This window comes from Protopterus annectens, chromosome 5.part0, assembly GCF_019279795.1.
Source record: "Protopterus annectens isolate FY-2018-M chromosome 5.part0, PAN1.0, whole genome shotgun sequence".
NCBI lineage: Eukaryota > Metazoa > Chordata > Ceratodontiformes > Protopteridae > Protopterus > Protopterus annectens.
The window spans coordinates 1,406,101,106-1,406,128,614 of NC_056735.1; the positions used below are offsets into that span (position 1 = coordinate 1,406,101,106).

Genomic DNA, 27,509 nt, shown 5'->3' on the forward strand with positions numbered 1-27,509 from the left:
ATGGGCCCTCATCACCCTAGAGTACTATTTACTGTGTAAAGAACATGCATTAATCAGTGACTGTGACCCTCTACAATGGCAGTACCATCAGAGCGATTACAAACCGTAATTATCCAGATGCACTCAGACTCTCTGGAACTGAAGTTTTAAAATCCAGCATGGTCCAGGCCTCAGTTACTCAAATGCGCAGGGACTATCTTGGCCTTACGTTCCATCCAACAGTGCTAGAACTGGTGGTGGTGTTGGTGGGCAGTCAGCCTGTGAAGCACCCTTTTTATTGTAGTATTGTACCAGTTATTTATAAACTGATCGTGACTGTACTTTATTTATTTATTGGTATTTGATTACTGGGGTAGTCCACTGGTCCAGTATGAGCCCATTTTCAGTGGAGGCCTGGGGAGAAATGCTCCACAATAAACAATTTCATAGAGAAAAGACTACATTAAAAAAATTACATAAACAGAGCATTACCCAAGAAAAAAAAAAATCAATTACATAATGCAACTATTCACAAAAGCAGATGGTCAACAATACAGAACAGATGTCAAATTATAACAATTATTACAGGCTCACATTACAGCATGGATAAGAAAGGTAGTGAAAGGGCTAAGATTATATGAACTACTGCCAAATGAGAGCCACTGTTATGACAAGGTCTTATTATGAGATAATATGTTGGGATGAAACCGAAGGATGTACAGGTGGAAAAATAGAGGTTGTTAGGATTTAAGGGTTGGGGGCTTAATGCATGTGCAGATCCAGGATGGGGAGAGATACGTATGTAAAGAGGTTTTGAAGGAAAATAAGGTTTGAATAGTTCTAACTGCTAATGGGAGGGCATTCCAGGTTGTAGCTATAGTACAGGAGTATAGAAGTTCTCCAGCTGGCAGTTTGGTTTGTGGACCAGCAGAAGTCAGTGATTTTCTGAACTGAGAGATCTTGTAGGTAGATAGTGGCTAAACAGCGAACTAAGGGCAGAACAGAGGAAAGGTTTGTAGATTAATTTATGTGCAGTAGTCACAGCAACGGCCTTTGGTCAACTGGTGCCCTAGGCAAAAGGTTTCCATAACCCACTACCACCCTATGCCAACATCCTGGTCAACCTACATCATCCAGATTACTGGAAAAGGGCCCTGCTAGAGTGGCACCCTAGCCGGCCGCCTAGTTGGTGCATGCCTAAGCCCGGCTTTGTGTAGTCAGTTGCAGGTAAATGAAGTACTGAGGAAGCTCAAGCCAGTTAAGGGAGAGGAGGGATGAGCAGTGGAGAGTAGAATATTTAGCACTGGTAACAAACTTGCAGATTTTGTTGTAGCACATTGCAAGCTTAGTTTTTAGTGAGGACTGAAGGTTTGTGAATATAGGGGCTTAGAGAGGGAAGTAAGTAAGTGATTGCAAGGATTTGTCTAGTGAAAGATTTAAGAAAGTGCTTGTGCCGATACAGTATACCCAGCTTTTGGTGTGCCTTACTAATATTGTGTTGTATATGTAAGTCAAATTTTAAACGCTCATATATTACTCCTAGTAATTTGGTGTGAGTAATGACTTCGATTGTTGCTTTGTTTTGGGACTGAATAGCGAACTGTGTTTTGTTTACGGGATCTTTCTTCTTTGGGGTAAAGAGGAGTAGTTTGTATTTATTTGGATTTAGTGCCAGCTGATTGCTGTAGAACCAGATTTCAGTAGAGGAAAAGGCCTGCTGAGTGATTTGTTGCAAGAGGGATATGGAATCAGCGGAACATATACGTGTAGAATCATCTACATACTGAATGACAGAGGACTGGCTTGCTGAAGAGTGGAGTTGTTAATAAAGATGTTAAATAGGAGAGAGACTAGTATGGAGCCTTAAGGGACACCTGTGGGGTTGTGAATACATGGGGAGAGGGAGTTTTGCCATTGAATGTCTATCTGATAGGTAGCTTAAGAACCAGTTATTAGAGTAAGATACACGAATGGTGGAGTGTTGTTGTAGAAGTAATGGATGCAAGACCATATCAAATGTTTTTGATAGGTCTGCAAATAGGGAGGAGATTAGTTTGCCTGAGTCCTGGGCTTTGTTTACAATACCCATGAAACATATCAAGGCAGTCATAGTGATGTGACCTGGTCTGAAACTGTGCTGTGAAGGAAATGAAATTTGGTATCAAGAAAAAAGTTTAGAAGTTGAATACGAATAAACCTTTCTAGGAGCTTAGAGATAGGGGATAAGATGGTTATGGGACAGAAATTGGGAGATATCAGTAGAGCTGCCACCTTTATGAAGAGGTAGAATGCATGCTTTTTTCCATAGTGGCACACAGGATTCAAATATGATCTGTTAATAAGTATGCTAATGGGATAGGTGATTGCTTCAGCTGCCAGTTTTAAACATTCTATGAGTAGGTTGTCGGCTTCAGTGGAGGCAGGTTTGAGTCAGAGAAGTAACCGTTTTAAGGGAGCACTTAGCAATGTTTTAAGGGTGAGAGGGTATCTGTGGGGTAGCTGTTTTGCAGGTGTGGTGTGAAGCTTTAGTGGAGCAAGTGTGAGTGGAAGAGGACTGACTTGAAAGTATCTGAGGTTGGGAAACATTAGCAGTAATAGCTGATATACTGTTGATAAAGTAAGAGTTGAAGAGACTAGCCATTTGAACAGGAGTTTTATCAGCATGCAGACTGGGATCGTTTTTGGTGCTGAGGTTTAGTAGTGAGTTAAGGGATGTCCAGAATTTTCTAGGTTTTTTGTGATTGGCTTGGAGTTTTAGGTAGTAATCTTTTTGTCTATGGCTACTTGTTTTTTTAACTTGGTTACAGAGTTGTTTGAATTTTATCAAATCTGGAAGTTCTTTATTTTTTAGCCATTGTTTCCATATTTTATTTCTGGCTACCATTAGTTCCTTAGTAGATTTGGCTAACCATGCAGCATGGTTGATTTTAATTATTTTTGTCCTAATGGGTGAGAGACTGTTTAGAATTTGAAGGAACATTGTGTTAAAATAATTCACTGCCTCGTCTAGTGGTACCAATTTGAGGATATTTCAGTTTAAATTTTTTTTAATATATTGATAAAAAGACTGTGGTTTGAAGTTTGCTAGATTCCACATATGTTTGTAGTGATGTTCCTTTTGAATGTTAGGAGCAGTTCTTTGAACAAAGACAGGAAGATGGTCACGGAGTGCATTTGGAAAATTACCTGCTGCAGAGATCTCACTTGGATCAGTGACCAATATCCAGTCTACGATGGGGCCTTCATTATTACTTTTGTTGTACTTTGTTGGAGTTGTAATGAGTTGACTGAACTGAAATACATGTCAATGCAAGAGGTAGGGGAATTAGAACCAAAATTTAGACAATTAATGTTGATGTCTCCCAAAATGATAGTCTCAGTTTTGATTGCATCTGAGGTCCAAGCAAGGATATCTTCCATGATAGTTATATTGTTACCGGGGAGGACATATAGTATTATGATGCATATTCTTTTGAAGTTGTTTACTTTTAAAAAAGAAATGAGGGTTTCTGCACTGGAGAAGTGAGGAACAGTGATAGAGTATTGGGATATGTTGCAGGGGTTAGGGGAAAAGTGTTATGCCGCCTCCTTTTTTATGCAGTCAATCTCACCTTATGGCATTAAATCCTGGGGGGGGGGATTGGGAGTCTTTTAAAGTACATTTGACCAGGTCTTGGTAGCGGCTATAATAGCTGGTTTATTATGGACATCTGACATGAAACTCCGTTATTTTACTGCAAATACTTTGGAAATTTAGAGCGACAATGTTTAAGATTTATAGCAGTTCAGTAGGCTGGACACAGAGGAAGCGGGTCCGAGATTAGGATGAATATCTCCACAGGAAAGAAAGACTGAAAATTTGGGGGAGTAAAACATGGGTATTTTGTTTTCAGTGAAGTTAACAGCTTGTGGTGGTATAGCACAGTGTCATATAGAGGAAGAGCTTTTACTTTTATAAAAAGTAGCCGATTTATTGGAAATAAGGAAGGATGTATATCAGAGAAACTTTTAGATGATATTGTTTCCAGGGATGTGGCAGATGTTGGTTTTCAGAGAGTGGATATGGATTTGGGAGCTGTATAATTTAAGAGAAGGAAGAGAAATAGAGTGAAATAGGAGAGGAAGAGCATACTGATACATGAGAGTGCATTGGAGGTGTAGGTGGGAGAAAGCTGCGATTAAAGGATTGGTAGTCAACAGAGGGGGGCGTTAGAGTAGTTGAGTGTTATAGAACAGGTAGGGAGGGTGTAAAGTAAAGGAATGAAGGGAATACAGATGAATTTTAGAATTAATGTAGAATGAGATACAGTAATTAGTAGAAAGAACGGTAGGTAAGAGGGTGGTAATGAATATAGGAGGAATAGGGTTAGCTAGGATTTAAATTCAGATGAAGCAATACTGAGAGGTATTATGTTTCAGATACAGATACTGAAGGTTTCTATGTAACAGAGTATGGGTAATGATTAGAGAATAAATAGCGATAGAAGGGAAAAGTTAGGGTGGCTGAACAATAGAGAGCTTGTAGTGGGTGGGGGGGGCTGAAAGGGAAATATGTTGGGGATTGGTTACTTTAGGCAGAGTAGGAGGGGTTAACTGGAATAAGTTGCGGTATAGCGGGGTTGGTGGGAACTGGGGGTAGGGTAGGGGAGTGGAATGAGCCCGAGCGTGAAAGCAGCACAACGGACCTGGCCTGAAAAAGTTTGAGCCAAAGATGAACCATCAGTAAGGTAATTTTCAAAAATTATTTGTAAGGAGATATGAATGAATTTCACATGTGGTGGGTGCCAGGATGCAGAGGGCTGCATTTACTAGAAGGTGTGTTATAAGAGAATTACAAAGCTTCTAAGTCTGAAGCAGGCAGACAAACTGGGGTGGTGTATGGAAATATACAGTTTCTAAGTCTGAAACACACAGGCAAACCACACAGGGAGGGGAAGAAGGGAATACAGAGTTTCTAAATCTGAAAGAAGCAGGCAAACCAGAGATGCAACTCCCCATGCAACTAATAAGGAACTGCTGCCAACAGGAATATATCATGACCATTACCCAATGAGTCAGATTTTTGACATCTGGGTCTAGAAAGAGTTCTGAAGAAAATTCTCCAAGGAGCTACACGTGAAGGATAAAGGCAGTCTGGAAAGTGTCCCTGTAACCTGAAAAAGGGGTAGGAGTTGTCGCCATCCAAAGGGAAAGCAATGGAATTACCCTGCCTGTATAGTAATGTATGTTAAAGGGAAAAGACTGCTACCTGTAAATACTGTGTTTTACTGAACATCTTCGGAAAACCCTGTGTAATCACGTTGAAGAAACACAAACTGTGTTGATTAAAATGAGGCCACATTGAAATGAACTCTGGAAATAAAGTGCATTGCTGTAAGCAGACTGGGATTTTGTGAACTTGTATTTACAGCAGCATTTTCTAGAAAATAATTAGTTGAACTACACAATGAGTACACTTGTGATGGAGTTTATTTTGTTATACCCCATAGTTTCTGCAAGCAAGTAATTTCATTGTCTTGTTTTAAATAAATCTTACCTTAAAATTGAAATCTATTTCCAGAGTTTATGTAAGTGCCAGCACTAAATTGCTGCACCATATTAAACTACACCCTACACTTACTCACTATGCTGTGCTGCAACAGTACTGTAATACTTAATACTTTTATGCAGTGCAAACTGCAACTGTTACTGCAATAAATGTAACATACTTCATACAGAATCTCCCTAATGCTATCAACACTAATTTACTCACAGCAAAGTTGATACCACATGCAAGTGCTGATAGTAAGATAACAAAGTTAGCAACTTGTGCATGCTATCAGTTTATATATTTACATATTTGTTGACATCCTTCCCGAAACTGTAAAATCACTACAGTGTTCACCTGTTAATATATGGTTATTACGATAATGATGTATTGTTAGCTGGCACATCAAAGATTTTTTTCTCACTGGGATAACAATGAAAATGGGTCCTCCAAGCCAGAAATTCCTGGTTAACAAATATAAATAAAAAAGTGCTGGGTTTAAATCTCACAGCTGGGAGAAGAATGAGCTGATCCTCTAGAAAGTGAGACATTACTGTTTCTGCTGTCTCCTTTCCTACAAGCCTGGTGTTTTGCTTGAAACCACTTCATGCTTTGAGTTGCTGCTGTCTGTTCTGTTTTCTGAAAAATGGAAAATTCCTGGTTAACAAACATCATTAATAAAAAAAATAAAAAATAAAGTACTGTCCTGGTGTTTTTCATTTAATGTTTTAGGGTTGCAGCTGTCTGTTCCATTTTCTGTAAAATGGACAGTTTTTCATGGGATAATTACCTGGCCTTCCTAACTGGTGAATAAAGTTTGATTACTTAAGCACCAATTACCCAAGGCTCAAGACACCTCCACAGAAAATCATCGGTGATATGTGCCAGCAGTGATGCCTTTTAGGGTTGATTTTCCCTTTCTTCAAGATGGTATGAAAGTGGAGTTGGTATATAGAATTTCAGGGGTTGTGGTAGACTAGCCTTCTGCAAAACACAATTGAAATTTTTTGGCAGGTTGTTTTTCTGGGATTAGAATTTGAAGATTCCAATCCTCTGCAGTCTGAGTTTTGACAACTCATAGTGAAAGTTATTATTCATCATCATCACCATCATCATGCCCCTTTCTCCCATTTTTTTCTACATGGGATTGGGGTATCGTGTTAACTGTTGCCAACTCTCTCGATTCAGTGCCACACTCCTGCCTTCAACACTCATGCCTGACTGGCGCAGATCTTCTTTCACACAATCCATCCACCTCTTTGCTGGACATCATCACTTCCTCTTATCTTCTTCCTGTCTGTCCCAAATCTTCCTCACCAGACTGTCTTCTGCTTTTCTACACATGTCCAAACCATCGTAATCTGTTCTGATTTTTTTCTGCAACTGGAGCTACTTTGGCTTCTGCTCTTATGTCCTCATTTCTTTGCGTGTCCCACAGTGTGCATCCTACCGCCTTTCTCAGGCACTTCATTTCCATCACCTCTAGCTTCAACCGTTCTGCCTTTACTGCCCAGGATTCTGTACCATACAATATTACTGGCTGCACATTTGTATTGTACACCTTACTTTTCAGCTTCTTTGGCATTCTTCTATCATAGACTACACCTAATACTCTATGCCAGTTGACTGCAGCCCCTCTGAATCTAGCTTTGACCTCTTCATTCAGACTACCCTTCTCCTCAACCACCCCTCCCAGATACTTGAAGCGGTTTACCTGTTCCACTATCTTCCCTTCTATCTATATTCTCAGCTTCTTCTAAATTTCCCCAGTTTGCTGCCATTACCACCGTCTTATCTGTGCTTAGTTTCATCCCAAGTGCCTTCAGATTTTCATTCCATTCTTCTATCCTTTGCTGAAGTTCTAGCTCAGAGTCTGCCTATACTGCCACATCGTCTGCATACAGTATATCTTTGTTGCTCTGTCCCCTCCAACCTGTTTGCTAATGTAATCCATCACCAGTATGAATAGCAGTGGGCTCAGAGCTGAACCCTGATGTACACCCACTCCCACTGGGAACCCCTCTGTGAGGCCGAACACTGTTCGTACTTGAGTCACTGGGTCACTGTACATAGCCTGCACTAATTCTACTAATGTTTCCAGTAATTCAAACCACTGCAGTACTGCCCAGATTAGCTTTCTTGGGACCTTGTCATATGCTTTCTCCAAGTCTAGGAATGCCCAGTTGGGAGTCTCTCATCTCTAGCTTCTCCTTAAGTATCTGTCCCACTGCAAACATCGGGTCAGTTGTGCTGCATCCTGATCTGAACCCAAACTGCTCATCTCCCATCTTACATTCTACTACTCTGCGTATCCATTTATCAATCACCCTCTCCAGGACTTTCATGCAATGTGGTAGGAGTCTGATCTCTCTGTACTGCCCACAGTTGTGGATGTCCCCTTTATTCGTGTACACTGGCACAAGTATGCTTATTCTCCAGTCATCTGGGGTATGCCTTTCTCGCCACACTGCTGTTACTACCCTTAGGGGCCATTTCTCCCCCATCTCCCCCAGCATCTTTATCATATCTGCTGTGACCTCATCTGAGCCTACTGCTTTCCCTGACTTCATTTTCCTTAGTGCTGTTCTTACTTCTTCTAGGGTGGGCTCCTCTTCTTCTCTCACTGTAGGCTGTTTCTGGGGCAGTACAGCTTCTGTGGGGTTTTCTTCATTCATAAGCTGCTGGAAATAATCCTTCCATCTGCCTTTGATGTCCTGTGGACTGGCAAGCAGGTTGTTGCTGGCATCCCTTATGAAGGGTGTCTGACTACCTTCTTTATCTTTCTGTCTTTGCCTTGCAACCTGATATAATTTCTTTGTGCCCCTTACTGAGTCACTTTCCAGAAGTTGGTAGAGTGCCTCTGATTCCATATTCTTTGCTATTGCAACTTCTTTCTTAGCTTCTTTGTTAGCCAACCATTAGTCCTTCCTAGCCTGGTCAGTCTCTTCTATCTCCCATTTCTTCCTGCACTCCTCCTTTCTTTTGATGACTTCCTGGACTTCTGCATTCCTCCACCAAACTTTCCTTATGTACTTTATTTCCATACCTGGCTCGGCCACACATCTTTTCTGTAGACCTAACACATGCCGCTTTTAGGCGGTGCCACTCTTCAACTCCACCAATTTCTTCCTCTTCTTGGGGTGCTAGAGCCCTGAGTAATTCCTTGAACTGATGTACTTTCTCTCCAGTCACCTTCCAGGTCTTCAGCCTGGTCTCTGTTGACCTTAGAGCCTTCTCTGACCACTGCTTACAGCTGATTTTGGCAACTAATGGTTTATGCTGTGGGCCAACTGTTTCACTGGGAGACCAGATGGCTTAATGGTTAAGGTCTTCGCCTCTCATGCACAAGGTTCGATCCTGATCTCAGACCAATGCCGGGTTGGAGTTAGCATGTTCTCGCTGTCTCTCTCTGGGGTTTTTCCCAGGTCTGAAAAACATGCTCCATCTCAAACTCACCAATGACTGGAGCTGTTGGCAGCAGCACAGACTCCACATGGTGCCCTACACGGGGAAGAGTTGTACAGACCAACAACGTTGGGCATCTACTGTGGTACGCAGTATCCTCAAAATGGGAGAACACGGATCACAGACTGCATGCCATGGCAGGGCTAGCCATTCGGTGAAAAATATGGCTCTAGGTGATTCGGTCGTGTTGACTAATATCTCCAAAAATGGGCATAGGTAGTTACCGGTTATTATTAATTATTATTAGTAGTAAATTAGTATTTCAGAATAAAGAGGTGCAAGCTGTTTAATGTTTTGCACAATTTTACCACTCTCCAACTGCTACAGATGGCAGTCCAAAGAAGAAGAAAACTATACAGCAACAGGTTTGTTCAACTGTTTGTCTCTCTATCCTAAGGAAAGGAGTGAATTCTAAGCCACACGTGCAATATTCTGCCAGAACTAGAAGCAGTAGCTTAAAGATAGGCATTTATTGCTACTCATATCTATCTCCAGCTTTGTTAGGAGTTGTGGTGCCATAATGGAAGTTCACGACTTGATACTGCAAGGTCCAAAACCACAAAAAATGTAATATACGAGAAGTAACAGCAAAGTGCAAAAGTCGGTATTATACATGAAAAAACATTTTCTGTAAGGGGACTGGAGCTGATGTTGAGGTGGGGTGGCTGCAGCTCCGACATCCCAACTACTTACATACACTAACAAATTGCTAAACTTGAGAGGAGGAATTCTCCAAGACACAGCAATTTTGCACAGAAGCGGGAAGAGGAGGAAATATACACCATTTGTATCCTACATCCTGTAATTAGTGTCCTTGAACAGAAAATAGTAACAGCAGTTTAAGATGCACAGCGTTTTTTTTCTCCAAAGACGACATGGGACACCCCTTTAGCATGAAACAAATATATCAGCACCACAGATTGAGTGGAAAAAGTATTACTTTATTAACAAATGGTCAATACAGCAAAAAAAAAAAAAAAAGGACTGGTTTCGCTGTTCAAAAGATACATCTTTTTTAATTTAATCTAAACAGTAATATTGAACCACAGGTTAAAATATCCTAATGTTATGTCACATGGCAAGTCCTAAGATCAAGAGATAGCAGCATTTATCGAAAATAAATCAATTTGTAGACGAATACGTACAAGATTTATACCCAAGCACATAGAAAATGCGCAAAAAATGCATAGAAAAATATACATGTGAAACAAGCGCCAGATATGAAAGTAACCAGAAAAACATATATAACTGTATATGCTGTAAGGAAAATAAATGCTCTGCAGTTTATCACCATCTAGTGGCAAAATAAGAATAATGCACAAACAATTGTATTCCATGAGATTGTTACAATATATAATAAAATAGTAACACTAACAGACAACATACATTTGCATATGCAACAAGGTTTAATACCATCTATTGGAAAAATAAATTGAACAAATGTATATTCATACTTAATGCCATAATAGATAGCAAAGACAATAGTGCAGACAGAATAACTCACAAGGCTATGCTAGAAGTCACTAAACTGCATCCCTTAATCCCGGAGGAAAAAGAGCTCCAGTGTTAATAATCAACATGCATTCTTTGTAATTTAGCCTCTCATATAAACAGTGTGCATTATACTGTTTATCAAAACATCCATGAAAAACAATAAATGTAGGGTGGTGCACAGTATGTTTATATAATGCATTAGATTATTTTCACCAAATTCACTGAGATGTTCCCAAATAGGTAACCTGAAAGGTCTGGAAGTCTGATGTAGAATGCATCACATATGCAGCTCAGCGGATAAATAATCCAGTTAGTTGCAAAGGTTATGAAAACTTGTATATTAAAACATTTGTTAGGCAGAGTCCCTCACTGACTTTCTTCAAGAAGAATCTTGATGAGTGGATGGGAGATCGTAGGTTTACCCCGGGTATCACTTCTGTGTCACTGTTAGACAGAGGCACAGTACACTAACCTCGAAAAAGGGCATAGCAAAATTAATTTAAAATGGGTGGCGAAAGCCAAACATACTCTGGCTAGGCTTATAAATGCCTAGGGCAGATAGCCTAGTATGAACCTATGAACCTATAATATGAATAGTGAAACTTGTTTATTTGTTTATTGTGAGTACAAGCAATAACATTGTCCACATGGAAAGCAACCCCCTTAAGTTGCAAGTAAATGTTTGACTAGAACAGTACTGAAGTAGCTTAAACTACATGGGTTATTATACCCTGCCAAGGATATGACAAGCGGCCAGCATCCAAAGATGGTGGCACCTTCTGTGTGCTCAAACGAATCATTGGTTTGAGGAGAGCCACATAAACACAAAGGTTACAGTGACAGACCTTCACAGCATTTTTGTCTCAGAGAAGTAAAGACAGACCCATCGTTTATGTATATATTAGGAATTAAAGTAAATAAAAATACCCACATCCTTTGTTTGCTTGCGTCTTTCGGCTTTTCCCGGTTACGGGTCACCACAGCGGAACTCCAGTCCGCTAATGATTGGCAGTTGATTTTTACGTACCGGCTTGCCAGGCCTGACGCACAACCTTCAATGAAGGTACGCCCATTCACGCATGTCTCCACGCAGAAGACGCTCTAGCTGAAAATCGAACCGGACAGCGTCTTACTGTGAGGCGACAACGCTACCGCAGCACCACCACCGCGGGTAAAATGGTATACAAAAAAAGAGGAAAGGGTGGGAGTGACCCTACTGCAACAGTGATCTATTGAAATATCTGCTGTTATGGTAAATTAACTTCCACAACTGTACTATGCTCATCATTAGATTACTGTCGCAGTAGCCCAAGCCATATGACTAGATTACCACAACTTAAAGAAAGGGCGGAGAGAAAAGGGTCAAAATCTAGGAGTCGCTGGAGAAAAGTTCTAGCAAAACCTGCTCTGGTTCTGGAAAAAGAATCTAGTTTCTAAAGTTTTGTAAAAGTATATACAGAGGAACAAGTTCCTGCCTGTAGAATATTTCTACCAGTTCACCTCTTTCCAAAAAGCCACATAAGAAGCAAAGCCCTGGTAGAGTGGGTACAGACCTTGCCTTGAAGTGACTTGTCAGAGAGAGAATAAGAGAAAAAAAATTGCATGAAACTACTATTAGAAAATGTCTATTATGAAACTGATTGTTCCTTTCTCCCTATCTTAAAAGGAAATGAACAGTAGTTGATCTCAACTCCTGAAGGTTTTAGCCCAGTCAGTAGAGCATTGGAGTTTTAGTCCTAGTTTCAGAGTTTTGTACGGACATCCAGAATATGCAAGATCCTTTCTCCCTTACTTTATGAATCTGGAGAAAAGGGAGATTAACAGAATTAATGCTGAAACCACTTTAGGCATAAATGGTTTGTTCTCAAAGATACCCTATCCTTATGAAAAAAGCGAGAAGATTAACTCAGCATAAGAACTTGTAACTCGAGCACTCATCTTGCAGAGGTAAGAACAGTGAGTAGCACTATTTTCCAAGTCAAGAACTTCAATTCAGTCTTAAGTGCTAGCTCAAATGGAAAAGTGTTTCTCTAGAACAAAACTGAGATCTCGAGAAGGAGCCATCTGCCTTCTAGGTGGAGAGATGTGAAGGGTCCCTTTCAAAAAATGTTTGACTTGAGGCTGGGAAGAAAGCAATGAACTAATAGCAGACAGAGATGATTGGGAGGAAAATCTTGACAGAAAAATAAGGAAGGCAAGAGGATAAGAACTCTCACAAATACTGAAGAACCAAAGGCATCTGGGCCTGAAAATGGTCCTGGTTACTAATTTGTTAGCAAGTAGAAAATGTCTTCCACTTAACTATACAGGATTTTCTAACAAGTTTCTTAGCTTCCTTTATACCTGCTGCACATGCTCGGAAAATTGGTGTCTAAAAAGATACTAAAACTCTTATCCAGGCAGATAAATGAACTTGAAAGTTGAGTTGTATCAAACAATCTTTGTCTTGTGTGAGTAAGTCAAGTCTTTGAGGAAGCTTTTGGTATTTGGCCATTTTCATGAGAAGAAAGAAATTAGTTATGTACGTAAACCTACCATAACAGTAGATGTCTGAATGATGACTTCTGCAGTAGCCTGTTATATGGGTTATATCCTGCACGGGATACAACAGCCCACCAGCTGTAGCACATTCCATGCACCGAAACCATTAGTCCGCTTAAGTTCAGCTGACTAAAAGTCAGGTTTAGAAGTCAAGTTTTTCAGACCATTCATGCCAAAGGAAAGGGAGGCTAAACTTATAGGACATTGCTTAGAAAAGAATACACATCCACATCCTGGCATAAAAATCATATAAAAATAAGAGGTGGGGGTTGACTACAGCAATGGTTATTTGAGCATCTACCGTTCGGTACGTTTTCTTACACAAATGTACTGCTATTATGATCACTGCTACAGTAGGCTAGTAGCTATATGGGTAGATGACCATAGCTTATAAGTACTGCAAGTGGGAAAGGAAGGGTCCAGAAGACACTTGAGAATGCTCTTGACAAAGCCTGTCCTAGATCTGGAGAAGGAATCTACTTTCTAATGCTTTGTAAAACTATGTACACAGAACAAGTTGCTGCTTGTTGCATACTTCTGGAGTCTAACCCTTTCCAAAGAGCTACAAATGATACCAAGGACCTGGGAGAGTGAGCCTTGACCCTGCATGAAACAGTTTGTTGTGGGACTAACAAAAGGTAATAGCCTGAGACAACCATTTGGAAATAGTCTGCTTTGACAAAGGTTGTCCCTTTTTACCTTCACAAAAAAATGAACTGATCAAAAGTTCTGAAAAATTATGTTCCGTCACGATAATACCCTACTTATTTATGGACATCCAAGGTATGAAGAATCTTTTCATCCCTCATATTTCAGTTCTGGAAAGAAGACAGGGAGATGGACAGACTGACAAATCAGCCTTTGTGGATTACATCCAGGACCCACTTGTCTGAAACAATCTGTTATGAAAGACAGAAATGGAGATGCTGACTTATTGGTAGCATTAATGGGCTGCCAAAGGTGGAAGGGGGGTGGGGGGCAAAGTCCCTTATATAGCCATTCTAACTTATTTCACAGTTCCTGCTTTATTTCTGGAACCTCCCTGCCACTCCTATTTAAATGTCTGCTTACCTGCATTCTGCTGGGATTGTTTACTTTGCTTTTTTGCCCATGTTAGATGAGGGAGCAGAGAATCCCTTTGAACACTTAGGGAAAGAGGGCTGAAAAATCTAAGAGTCCCCAAACCAGTTATCCCCTCTTATGATAGGTCTTGATAACTTATGCAGCAGAAGGTCCAAAAACGAAATCACTATTCAACGGACAATTCAAAATTTTATTTTTGACATCTTCCAGGAGGCTCAAAGAATGGAGGCAGGCAAACCTACTTAAAACAATTCCACCTGCGTAAGCATACCTCTCAAACTGTCAGAGTAAGAAATCAGGACAAAGCCACAAATAATAGGAGGGGTAGGCCCAAAAATAGGGACACTTTTTAAACATCACTCTTAGAAAACTTGATAGAAACCTGAAGGATATGAAGTCTGAAAATCAAATGTTTGCCAATATTTTCTGACTTCCCTCAATGATTTGCCAGAAAACTACAATTTTATGAGAAACGGATGAAAAATATTGAGTCAAAAATCTGGACATTTTGCAGAAATCTGGACAGATGAGAGCTATGCGTGGAATTAGTACCTACAGAGTACTAAACACATTTTAAACAATGAGTAGTGACTTGAGAAACAGAAGCAACTAAAATACAACGCAGATTTTTCATCACAAGAAAAAACTGATGGCAAATTTTCACAACTGGGATAAATCAACATATGAGGCTGACGGCTCAGAATTCTAAAAACTAAGATTGCAGAAGTGTACACATTTTTCCTAAACTTATCAAAGCTTTCCATCCTTATCTGCGGGAGAGGGATTAGAATTAACAAAACATTACCAGCAGCTAGATTTACTAAAGCTATAGGTGCCAGTTCAAGTCTGAGACTGGTGTATGTAATCTACTTCTTCAATCTTTCAAGTTTTATCTGCTTTTTAGGGGAGGCAAGCTGACCATCAGGGAAGTTGAAGGCTGTAACAAAAAAGTCCTTCAAAACTGACAATGGAAGGACAGATGAAGGTTCTGGAAATTCCAGTTACAACAAATCATAATACTTTTTAAGGGACTGAGAAATATCAATATTATTCCACCGACGAGAAAAAAATGCATCTGTCCATTCACACTCACCGAAAGGTTCAAATTCTTTAACCCTTTCAGAGAAAGGAGAATCCCATTTTCATTTACCAAAAACAGGCTTAAGAAGGGTCAACAGCCAGCACAAGACCTTGGGCCAAGCCCAATAAAGGACACCTGTCCAGATTAAGTGACACTGGAGAAAATAAATATTTACTTTTCGGTCGCTTTTTAACAGGAATTTCTGAAGAAACAGGACCGGTATTGTCAGTAACTTCCCCAGAAATGTGCACAACATTCTGTCTAAGCAGGATCATGCTCCCTTCCCCTTCTCCCAGGAACTACAAGGTGGCTCTCCCTTGGCCCCTAAGAGAGCCCCACAGAAGCAGAGGATGTGTCCAAGCCCCAGTCCATGGTGGCTTTATGGACACCACCACAGGGAGCCAAAGAAAAAGATAAGAGGTCTGAGCAATCAGCTTTGACTACAGCAGAGTCATCCACCTACAGCTGAGGCAAAATACCTGCCAGCTGTGGTGGCCAAGGCTGCTTGACAATCTTTGTATTTTTTTGGCAGGAAGAAGGTCCAACAGAGGAACAGGTACAATGTTCCATGGTCAAGCTGACAATGGCGCTTGTTTCCTGGATCAACTTAGCAGCAATAGTCAATAGAACATGAAAATAACAAAAAGATAACGTTCACAGAATGGAAAAAACAAACAAACAGTAAAAGCACTTTAAACACTTTTCCCAGCCCCCCAAAAGAAAACAAAAGAATGTCATGTGCTCAACATAATGATAGATCTGGGTTATCTGCTTCTGTCCTTTCCTCAACAGATGGGTCTGTGATCCAGCCATGGCCACCTCCAAGCTTTGGATCTGGTGATCAGGCTCCTCTCCTACTCATAATCCCTGTGAATAGAATGAGCTAAATCAGCTCACGTTTTCTCATCCAAAAAGGCAATGTAAATTAAAAAATATACATGTAAACTACCTTAAAAGAGAATGTGCCTTAAAAAAATGTAATCTGTATGACAAAAGAGAGGCAGAAAAAACAATTCCTTCAAAAACTAGAGCCAGGTTAGTTAGATCTAAATCAGAATGAAATTGTACTGTTAAACTATATTGTCACAAATACAAAACAAGGAGGGGAAGGAGGGAGAGAAGCTGAGGCTAGGACATAACAACACAGATCTATCATTATTGTGAGTACATAACTTTCGTATCTGATGTTGTCTTTCCCATCCTTTCTTCAATGGACAGAACAGAGTCCCCAGTTACTTTTATACTTGTGAGGCCTCATAAAAGGATATTCTGGAGCATAGCTGAATCAAAAGAGGCCCTAGATCTGGACTGCACATTCAACTTGTAGTGGGAGATAAAAATATGAACCTTGGACCAGGTAGCTGCAGCACAGGCATCATCAATTGGAATACTAGATTAAAAGACTGTATATGAAGCCTGAGATCCGGTAATGTGTGCTTTTGGAGTGGAAAGAAGAATTCCCTTTTTTTTTGATAAATGAAATACACTGAGTCTACCAACAAAAAAGAGCGACTTCGGACACAGCTTTCCTTAATTTAACATTGGAGAAGGACACAAATAATTGGTCAGATTTTCTGAAGGGCTTAGTGTTATGTAGATAAAAATTTAACTGACAAAGTGTTTATCAAGTAAATGCAGGGTATATTTGTCCTTGTTTGAGAAACTTGAGGAAACTGGAAGATTCATGGTTTGATTCATGCATGCTTTCAAAGCCACCTTTGGGAGGAAAGACAGATTTGTTCTCAGAGACGCTCAGTCCTTATGAAAAATTAATTAATGGAGGATTTGAGGATAATGCATGCAGATCTGAAATTCTCTAAGCAGAAGTGATAGCCACCAGGAATAAGGTCTACCAGGATGAGAACACAAGATCCACTTTTGCAGCAGGTTCAAAGGGAGTAAATATCAGGGCCTAGAAAAGAATGGTAATATTCCATTGAAGGACTGGATAGGTCAGTGTAAGAAATCCCCTCAAAGAAAGGCCTTGAGGAATCTAAGGGTAACTATGAGTATATGATTTACTCCTATGTCAAATTACAGAAAATTGCAGCTAACTGAACTTTTAATTGTGGAATAGCTGGCACCGCTTTGAAAATGATGTGTGAGAAAGTCCAAAATATTTGAAAAAGAGCTGAAAAAGTATCAGTATTTTTCTTTAAAGCCCAAACAACAAATATCTACCATTTACTTCTATAAAATTTCCTAGTAGAAGGTTTCTGAGAGGAAAACAAAATGTTTATAACTAAGGATGGCAACTTGGACTGTTGAACTATAACTGGAATTGGAGGAACCATGCAGCTAGCTTGAGGGATTGAATGTTCGGGTGAGGTAGTCCCAATGGGTGACAAAGTAAACCTGGGTCTCAGCCCAGAAACCAAGGTGGCTGAATTAGATGAGGCTAGAGGAACGGAAATCACACCTGTCAAGGCCAGTAAGGGGATATGAGGATTACAGAAAGCACTGGCGATGGAGGTCAAGGTAAGAATTTTGTAATCAGAGGTGTCACAAATCCACATCCAGGACAGCCTCCTGATGAAAATGTCTGTACCAGCTGCTCTAGATGTACCCCCTGTAGCATTACAGATAAGGCACAGAGGCATTGGAAAGGCATTGTAGGCTAGCCACCTGTGAATAAATTGCCTTCCTCTGATCCACAGACAGGGTTCCCTGGAAGAGATTTTGCAATCTCCTTGGTCAATTCTCTCAGGAAGCAGGTGGTGTGTATGCTAGATAATTCTATGCTTTCATAGGCTCACTGGAGTTATTAGGCTATTGGCCCTGAGATCCTTTCAAGCCTAGTCAAGAACTGAGTCCATGTTCCAACAAGTCAGCACCCTATGTCACTGTGCAGCAGAGAAACAGGTGGAATCCCGGGGGGGGGGGGGGTATTTTCTGTTCCCCATCCAGTTATCCAGGTTGCGCTTAAAAAGGTTTAATGAAGTACTCTGATTTATGTGGAGCGGGAGTCTATTCCAAAAAAAAAAAAGGGAGTCTCTGGGACACAAATCTGTCCTGCCAACATGTACTACTGATGTCACAGACCAGGTTGAGGTCAAGTGTGCGGGTTACTCGAGAGGAGCTGGACTTGCGGATATGCAGCAGTCCCATCAGGGTGGGGTCTGAGATTGCTTTGTATGCCAGACAGAGGGTACCTCTAAGGAGTCTGTAGGAGATGGAGTAGAGCGACATGGTTTTTAGCCTGTCCATGGTAGATGTTTGAGGTGCTGGATTCTCCAGTTGAGGTACCTCTGTGGTCTCACCAGCTGCTCCATGTGCTTTGTGAGGTACATGCTGAAAGGGGCACTGTACTCAAGAATAGATCTTATAAGGGAAGAATACAGGGATGTTATGACCACCTTGTCCCTGGATGAGATACCCTTACTAATGAGGTGGGCCATGTAGAAAGCTTTCCATGCAATGGAGGCAATATGGTGGTCAAAAGTCAGTTTGCCATCAACCTGGGTGACCAAGTCCCTCACGACTGATTGTGTACTTAGTATCTTATTATCAATGTCATAATGTGTGGGAACGGATGACTATGCATTTTTTGGCATTCAGTTTAAAGCCATGTTTCTGACAGCAGTCATTTGTTTTGGGTGAGATCCTCTTGGAGGATATCCACATCACTAGGGGAATTGATGACAGCACCCAGCTTGCAGTCATCTGCAAACTTGGTCAGCCATAGCCCACTATATTTGGCCTGCAGCTCTGATAAGTACATCCCAAATAGAAGAGGCCCCAAGACTGATCCCTGGGGTACACAGCTTGTTATGGGCCATACTACTTTAGGTGGCTTCCCTTATTCTGACTAGGTGGGCTCTATTAGTGAGCCAGTTTGCTACCCATCTGGTAACATATGGATTGATGCCTAATTGAGACAGTTTATCCGTTATACCTGAGTGGGGAATAGTATTGAAGGCACAGTCTTCCCCTTGTCTATGACCTTAGTGACTGTCTCAAAGAAATCGACCAATCGACCAAACTTAACAGGCATGACCGCCACTTGACAAAACCAAACTGTGTGGGATCAAGCATCTGGAGGTTGTCAATGTCCTTGTTAATGAGGTCCATGATAATTCGCTTTATGGCCTTGCAGATCAGGCTAGTTAAGCTGATGGGTCTAATTTCCTGGATTGGTGGATGCAACATCTTTGTGCAAAGGGTTGAATAGGGTGCCTAATGATGCTGCAACTGCCTGCCTGAGTTCATGTAGGATGCAGCTTGAGATCTTAATGGGTCCCATGGAGGCTGTATTTTTTGCCTTTGAGAGAGCAGTGATGACTTGCTCCCTAGAAATAAGGGGAGGGGGACAGGTACTGGGGATGCCCTGTTTTACTGATGGGGGGGGGGCAGGAGTGAAGTTTTCAATGAACCCATCTGCCAGCAGGTTGGCTATATCTACAGCGTTTGTTTATGTGGTGTCCTTGGCCACCAGTTCTGCTTCCCTTGAGATTGCGGACATATGTAAAGAAGGTCTTATGATTGTCTTAATAGATATGGCCAGTTTGTTCTCGAAGTTTGCTTTGGAGGATTTCACTAGTGCTCTTATTTACTTGTTCAAGCTAAGGAGACATTGCTTCCAATTAGGCACCTGTTCCTTCTTGGTCCTAGACAGCAATTTCTTTCCTTTTATTATAGAGTTTATTTATTGTAGATATCCACCAGACAGGTTTACTCTTCCTTGAGAAGGATGAATTCATCATGTTTGGTACTCCTGATTCCATGCAGCTATATAAACGCTCATATAATACTTTGGTGTAGGTTTGGATATATGTGCCAGTTCCTATGGAGGGGAAGGGGGCTGTGAAGCTGTTTATACCTTCCCTCAAGAGGTTGTAATCAGCTTTGGGGAAGTTTTTTATGCTTCATCCTATCGGGGGGGGGGGATGGTGACTTTGAAAGTCACTGCTCTGTGTTTGGAGCTTACCAGGGATGATGACACTGTAGGGATGCTGCAGTGGTTACTCATGCTGGTTAATACCAAGTCTAAGATATTTTCACCTCTTGTGGGGTGTCAAACCAACTGGTTCAAGGCATTTGCATTGAGAAAAATCAAGAAATCTCTGGGCATTTGTGTTTTGGCATGAGTATTTCTTCCAATCTATGGTTGGACAGTTAAAGTAGTCCGGGATCAGAGTAAAGGGTTGAATCTTGATAGATACAAAGAGGTCCAGATAGGTGGAGTGGGCATCTTGAGTCACAGTTGGAGGACTGTAGCTAGCTAGGATTTGAATAGGGGTCTTGTCAATTGCTAAATGCACCTGGAGTGTTTCCTGTGCATCATACTGTTTGACCAGCCTAGATGTGTGCATGTATTTTATATATATTGCAACTCCACCTCCTTTTGTTTTGCTGCTCACAGTTTGAGGTCTGAATGAATGACAGGATGAGTAACCTGGTATGGCTAGGGTGCTCTCAGCAGCTTTGAACCAAGTTTCTGTGACTGCACAAATGTCAGTTTCTTCCAGGGTTAAGAATGGATGCAATGAGTGCAGTTTCATGTTTAGACTTCTAGCGTTTAGCAGCATGACCTTTAATTTATGCTTTGATGAAATTTTCATGCTGGTAGTTTTGACCTCATGGCATTATGTAAAAATGGCACCATGAGGGAGGCAAGAGCCTTTGCCAGGAGCTTGAAGTCCAAGGGAAACAGATGTAGGCCATCTCTGGCAAAGCATTGTGGTTTGTCAATCATGTCATCCCAGGCTCCAGAAAATAAGCCAATTGTTAAAGTCAATCATTTTCTGTTTGTATTGAGGCATCATTCCGGGTGACTGTAGAATGCTGCTTAAAGCTAGGAACATACCTGCCTGGGTCACATACTTGGCGAGCTTGATCATGTCTCCCTTCATATAGTCCAAAGAGGTACATCTCAAGTCATTCACTCCAACATGGACTATGACAGAGTCATAACAATACCTGTTGAGAAACTTGAGTGTATTGGTGATATGCCAGATTCTGGCACCAGACAAACGGCTAACCGTGACTTTCTCCTTATCCAGCATGGTGAGGGGCACATCTGTGCGTCTCACAATGAAGTCTCCTATGACTAATATGCTGGGTTTATGTTTAGGGCTTAGTGGCTGTGAGACACAGGTGTGTGGATTATGTGTGGTGCTTGGTGTGGTGGGCATTGGAGTTCACGTGCGTTTATGCCTCAGAGATCTCTTTTGTTTGGGTATGCTTTTATTGAGGACTTCTGCATATATGGGGGTGTGTTGAGTAGGTGTGGGTGGTGCTTGAGGTGTGGTGTTATTGTTGCCAACCTTCTCAGTGCCAGATATACTGGTTGGTGGGGGAGAGAGCAATGACACTAGGCGGCTGATGTAATTGCATCTCTCACAAATTGTGTTCCTAGGTGGTAGTAGTACAGGGTTGTCAGTGTACATGAGGCAGTTGCTACACTGTCTCAGGATGCCCATATCAACCAGACTGGCAGGAGATAATAGAGGAAATTGTCCATCCATATTTGTCAGAAACTGAAAGAGCTAAGTGGATAAAGGGAGAAAGCTCTAAGAGTAGTACTACTAGATGATAACACAAGTGCAACTAAGGGAAAATCTGTAGCTGGAATAACTCAAAAAAGGTTAAAAGAAACATGCAGTTAAAGCTCTGGATGCAACAGATCTGTATCTAGACTATGCTACTCAATTTTAAGGTCAAGAACACAGTAAAAAAGGAAGCACAAATTAATCAGTCAAAAAAATAGAACTCGCAATATGAAAAAATACAGTTAAACATCAACGAAATGCAGTAAAATGCAGTTAAACAGTAATGAATTGCAGTAGATAGCAATGAAATATAGTTAATCAGTAGATTGCTTTAAAACAGTAGCTCACAATCATAACAGTAACAGCACAAATAAAGCAGCAATTCAGTAGAATACCATCGTCAATTTAATCAGGCTACCAACAAGCAGTAGTAAATATGGCAAATTAAATCCAGTTGAACTCCTAAGCCCAAGCATCAAAATGAAGAAGGAAAAGGTACATTTTTTTTCTTTAGTAGAAAGTGAGGAGACAGAAAAGATAATTCAAGGTTGAGAAGCTAAAGGGATAGACTTTATAAAGTTTTCTCTATAAACAGTAGAATGAATGAATTGATGTAATGTGACTGGGGGGAGTATCCAGTACCAACTTTATAGTAGAGGTGGGCAACTCAAAGCCACCAGGCTTTAAGACCACAACAGCAGCTGGGAGGGTCGGATTTAAAAAAAAAAAACAGTTGTACAGATTAAACAGATATGCAGCAAAACAGAAGTGCAGAAAATAGTTGAAAATAAGCACTTATCTTTTTCCAATATCACAGCAGAGCAAATGGCAGAAAGCCTATCTCACTGCAGCTTTGAACAGCTTGAGCAAACAAGTACAAATTGGTTTAAAACAGTGGCTATTAAAGGCAGAGAAACAGAAACCAGCCAGATTATCCAATCAAAATAACACAGTGTTGCAAGAATGCTTCTAGTTAGATCAAGCCAGATTGATTCTCTCTCCCACAAAGAAACAGCTACGCCTCTCTAGACAAAAGACTTCACTACAAGCTCCAAAGGTCACAAACAGTAACAGATATTCAGCTCTAACACTGAATGTCTCACTGAAAAGGCAGAAAAGGCTTACAAACACTTTACAAATCTTCCCAAAGCATGTAACTCTCTGATGGGTGGATGGACAAAGGAGCTATCGTCCTCTAGATAATTCTTGGTGGCAGCCACAACTACTATAGGATCTATAGGAGGACCTTTGCTCCAATGGAGTCGATCTTTAGGAACTACTAAAAATTTATCAGGCTTCTTAGGAATAGGTTTCACCCTTGTCCAGTTCCATCCATGCCCACGACGAGATTAGGTCTATCATCTTGTTAGCGTGGTAGAACAACCAAGGAGCAAATGGGACAAAACTTAAAGCTTTGAGGAACTCTAACACCTCCAGAGAAGGCTCCTGGGAGGACCATCTCCCCCTCCTGTCTAAAAGTTCCAGAATCTCCTCAAATTAGACATTAAGGCGGCATCTAGGGGAACCTTCTCCTACACTGAAATCAGTGTCTGCAGCAGGAGATTCCTTGGGGGAATGTACGTGTCTCCTCTTGCACTTATGTTTCTGTTGGAACTCTAATAGTTTGGGTGTGTGGAAGGTGCCATGAAGATTTGGAATCTGGTCGGCTATTGTATCTTATGCAGGATGTTACCCATACAGCTTAGGCTACTGCAGCAGTTATCATACTGATGAACATCCACCATTGCCTGAGCCAAAATGGAGTCATCACAATTATCTTTGGAGGGTCCTTCTGAATCATTAGAATGATCCTGAACATTAGTGGAAAGGACAGAAAGTAACAATCTCATCCATGGAAATGAGGAGGCATTTTTCCTCTAGGCCTGTTTGCACGGGATCCTGAAGCAGAATTTCCTTTGCCCTTTGTAAATGGCAGAAAACAGATCAATTTGAGGAGTTTCCTACAGCTGTACCAATTCCGGGAAGATCCCAGGGTTCAGTTTCCAATTGTAGGGGTCTGTCCTGGTCCTTCTCAACTTGTCTGCAATGGTTTACTCTGGTGGAATACAGTAAGGCTGAAAAGAAAGACTGTTCGGAGTTGCTAGTTCCCAGGCTATCATAAGTAGCTTGCAAAGAGAGTAAGATCTGGTCTCTCCATGTTTATGTACCATATAAGCTTCAGCTTTGGTTCAACAGATGGCCTCCAGTAATTTAAGGAAAAAAATAAATCAAATGTGCTTAGGAGGTGAGTGTAATCAGAGAGTATTTTAAATGTAGGTGGAGGCTTTACAGTGACGGTTTTATTAAACACATTTGAGGAGTAAAAGTGCACCGATTATATGATATGTGGAATTAAGATATTTTTTCTTTTTATTTTATAAGGATGAATGTCTAAGTTACTACCTTTGGAGTAAGCTGTAAACAGGTGTTTTTGTAAACATGTAGGTTTTAAAAAGAAGGCATGATGAAAACCATGAAAAAGCTAAGCTTCTTACAACTGCAAAGATATTAGCTTGCTTGTTATCCACTGGAAAATGTTCAGTGGAGTCTAGATGTCTGCAGCTGGGGGCAGCTGTGAATTCTTTTTTGAGTGAAATTTACAAAGACTCCTTGCTGAGTACATTTCCATAGAAACAAACTGTCTGCAGGTGCAAGCAGTTAATCTTGAAAATTCCAAATATTATTTGCTGAGGGAAACGCGCATTTTAAAGGTACAATGGCAAGCAGTACAGTAAAAAAAAATAAGTTTGAAATTATGGGAAGTAACTATGAGGTAACAACCTCCCTAGCAGCCTTAATACTTTAATGCAGTTAATAGAACAGTGTACAATTTAGTTTTTTTTTAAAGATAGCCAGTGCACTTTTTTCTTAACGGCTAAAAGTCAATTTTGTCCGAAAGCCTAGAAGCAGTTTTTAATATCTGGAAGGGGAAGAGATAAGAAAAAAATAGACAGCAATGAATGTAAGTGGGAACACAGACTGTAGCATGCACTTTAGCATGGATAACCTAAATTTTAGGTTAGATAATACCTGTAGGTGCAACCATCAATTTTGGGGCAATTCTATTCTGGAGGGTTAAACTTCATATTGTGAAGATGTACACAGTTTTGTGTGTTTGTTCCAAGTTAAAAGGGGATGGGGTGTTTTGTATTTTTTTTTTTGTTTGAGAGTTTTCATTAAAACAAAAAGTCTTGAAAAATGACTCAAGTTCAAATGGAGATGAGAAGAAACAACTGTACATAAGATCAGCCTGCCAAACATTAGTATATGCATGTAACAAAAAAAGCCGGAAATACACATTCAAAAACTGTCATGTATAACAGGTGGAAACAATAGCTTTTTCTCATAATGGCTATGCTATCCGCATTACCATGGAAAATGAACGGCCTTACAAGTATATATAAAAAGGAAACTGTATTAACTTATACTACGAAATGCAGATTTATAGCTGCTTAAAAAGAAATGTTACTTGTTTTTTAATAGTTTTTTTTTATTTTGTATGCTAATTGTTGTTATATTTTATTGGTTGGCTATTGTCATGTGTTTAGTTTAACTTGTATATCAACTGTGATAGATTTTTAAGATTAATATTAGATTAGAAGACTTTATTTTAACAGTATTTTAAAAGGAGGGGAAGCACCAACATCTTGGAAGAAAGCTGCGGTGGATGTGTTACCTAAAGATGGCAAAGACTCTTCAGACCCAGCTTCATACAGATCCATTTCAATTTTAAACCACAATTACAAAAGAGGTTATGTCTATACTAAATAAAAGAATGGCAAATGTGTTTCCAAAGCTGATAGATAAGATCAGTGCATTTTTGGGAGGGGAGGCAAACATCTGACAGCATTAACAGAACAATAACGATCCAGAGGGAAGCCGAATGTAAGAAAATACCTCTGATGTTGGTGGGACTTGATAAAGAGAAAGCATCTGACAGAGTGAGCTGGGATTTTAAGAGTAGGGTATTAGCAGCACTTGCATTCAAAGATACAATAATACAGTTAAGTAGAAGGACACATGAAGGCTCTAAGGCAAGAATTAAAGTGGGAAGGTTCCCCTTAGAAACACTCTGTTTGAACAGAGGAACCAGAATGGGGTGTCATCTTTCTCTTTGTTATTTGCTTTACATTTAGAGCCACTGGCAAAGAAAATAAGGGACTCAGAAATACAAGAACATAATTGGTATGGTAATAAAGAAAAGTTGGCTTTATTTGCAGACATTTTTAACTGATAAATCTAGAAAAGGACACCTCAGTGCTGTGGAACATTCTGAGACAGTTCAAGTGTTTTTGGAATATAAAATTAATGAAGATAAAACAAAGGCTATAGACATAAATGATGTACCCACACACAAATTGGTTCAGCAATACCCATATTAATGGGAACATAAGATGAAGCATTTAGTAGTATGGATTAAAAAGGCTTCTGTTATGCCATCTAAGGGTATGTGGGAAGAGACTGAACAAAAGATAATAAAAAAAAAAACTGAACTGGAAACACTTATTTATGGACATGGACAGTAGGATACAAACAGTGAAAATATTTTTAGACTCTTTAGCCCTGTAAATGGGTCAGGCATACTTTTTTTTTTTTTTATCAACCCAAGGAGAAGTTGTTGACAATAATTAAAAAATAACTGAAGGAATTTATCTGGGAGGGAAAGACGTCAAGAGTTAATTGGGATAAATTTATCCTTCCAATGAACAGGGTGGTTTAGGTTTACCTGATTTGTAGTGATACTTTAGAGCTACACAGTTAAGGTTCATATATGTAACACATGCAAAGGACTATAATTCAAAGTAGAAAGGGATGATGATGAAGCAAGGGGAAGTTCAAGAAATAGAGTGTGAGTGGGATTTTGGATACAGATCCTTAAGAATAACAACTATGACAAAGGGAGATACTGCCAGTACAGCTATCTGGAATTTTGTAAATAATTATATGTCATTTGTGAATATCAACATGATTCACGTTAGATGCTTGTGTTACAAATGTATTAGAACCGTATGCCATGTGTATATCAAACTGCTGGTACTGAAGTGTGCGTAGAAAAGGCTTTTGCAAAGTGCTTGAAATGTAATAATGCATAGTGTACCCTACTGGAAATTAACAGAAATGTACATGCACTACTGTAACTGTTTAAAGGTATATTTTAACAATGGAAACTGGAATACAGGAGGTTAATTTCAGAAAAATAGTTGAAATTAAATTACTTTAGGGCTACGCAATAAAAGATTATATCTTTCAGTTTCAATGCAGTAAGGAGACACAATGTCTAAGACTAGGGGGCTTTCTGTATGGTCTTGGAAGCATTTTCCTACATCCATCATCTACCCAAGATCTGAGGTCTATGTATTTTCACAGGTATATTCCTAATGCTAGTAAAACCAATACCACACACGTAAAGAACAGGTGCACAGCCAACAAGAAATGCAAGGCTCCAAAACACCATGGTCAGCACTCAAATGTCAGCAGCAAATCTTTATTTCATATCATTCCGTATCAATCCAGGAGTAACAGTAACATACTGGTTTCGTCTACAAAGCCTTCTTCAGTGCAATAATCAGTTGACAAGTAATGATGTCACTCTGGAAGTTATCCCAGCAGTAATATTTGAGATATTAATTTGAGAAACAGCACTCTGTATTCTGTTTTGGACCTGACAACTACAAGATCCATTCACCACATCTGCCTTGCTCTATAGTAAGTTAACTAGGGTATAGTAATTTTCTTAGATTCAGTCAGGAATATAGTGAAGTATAGTTTAGATATTTTTCTTCATTTATTTGAGATTGTCCTGCAATGTTGTTTTAAATAGTTCCCCAATTTTGAACTCTGATGTCAC

The 27,509-nt window shown here is 40.1% G+C and overlaps 1 protein-coding gene across 1 annotated transcript in view; it reads right to left on the bottom strand.

The window, feature by feature from the left end:
* Window positions 1-27,509, bottom strand: part of DCUN1D2 (defective in cullin neddylation 1 domain containing 2) — a 596,128-nt gene that overhangs the window by 200,441 nt on the left and 368,178 nt on the right. Inside the window, 1 exon segment of the mRNA XM_044071217.1 lies at window positions 2,785-2,817. Within this exon segment, the coding sequence (XP_043927152.1) occupies window positions 2,785-2,817 (33 nt within the window).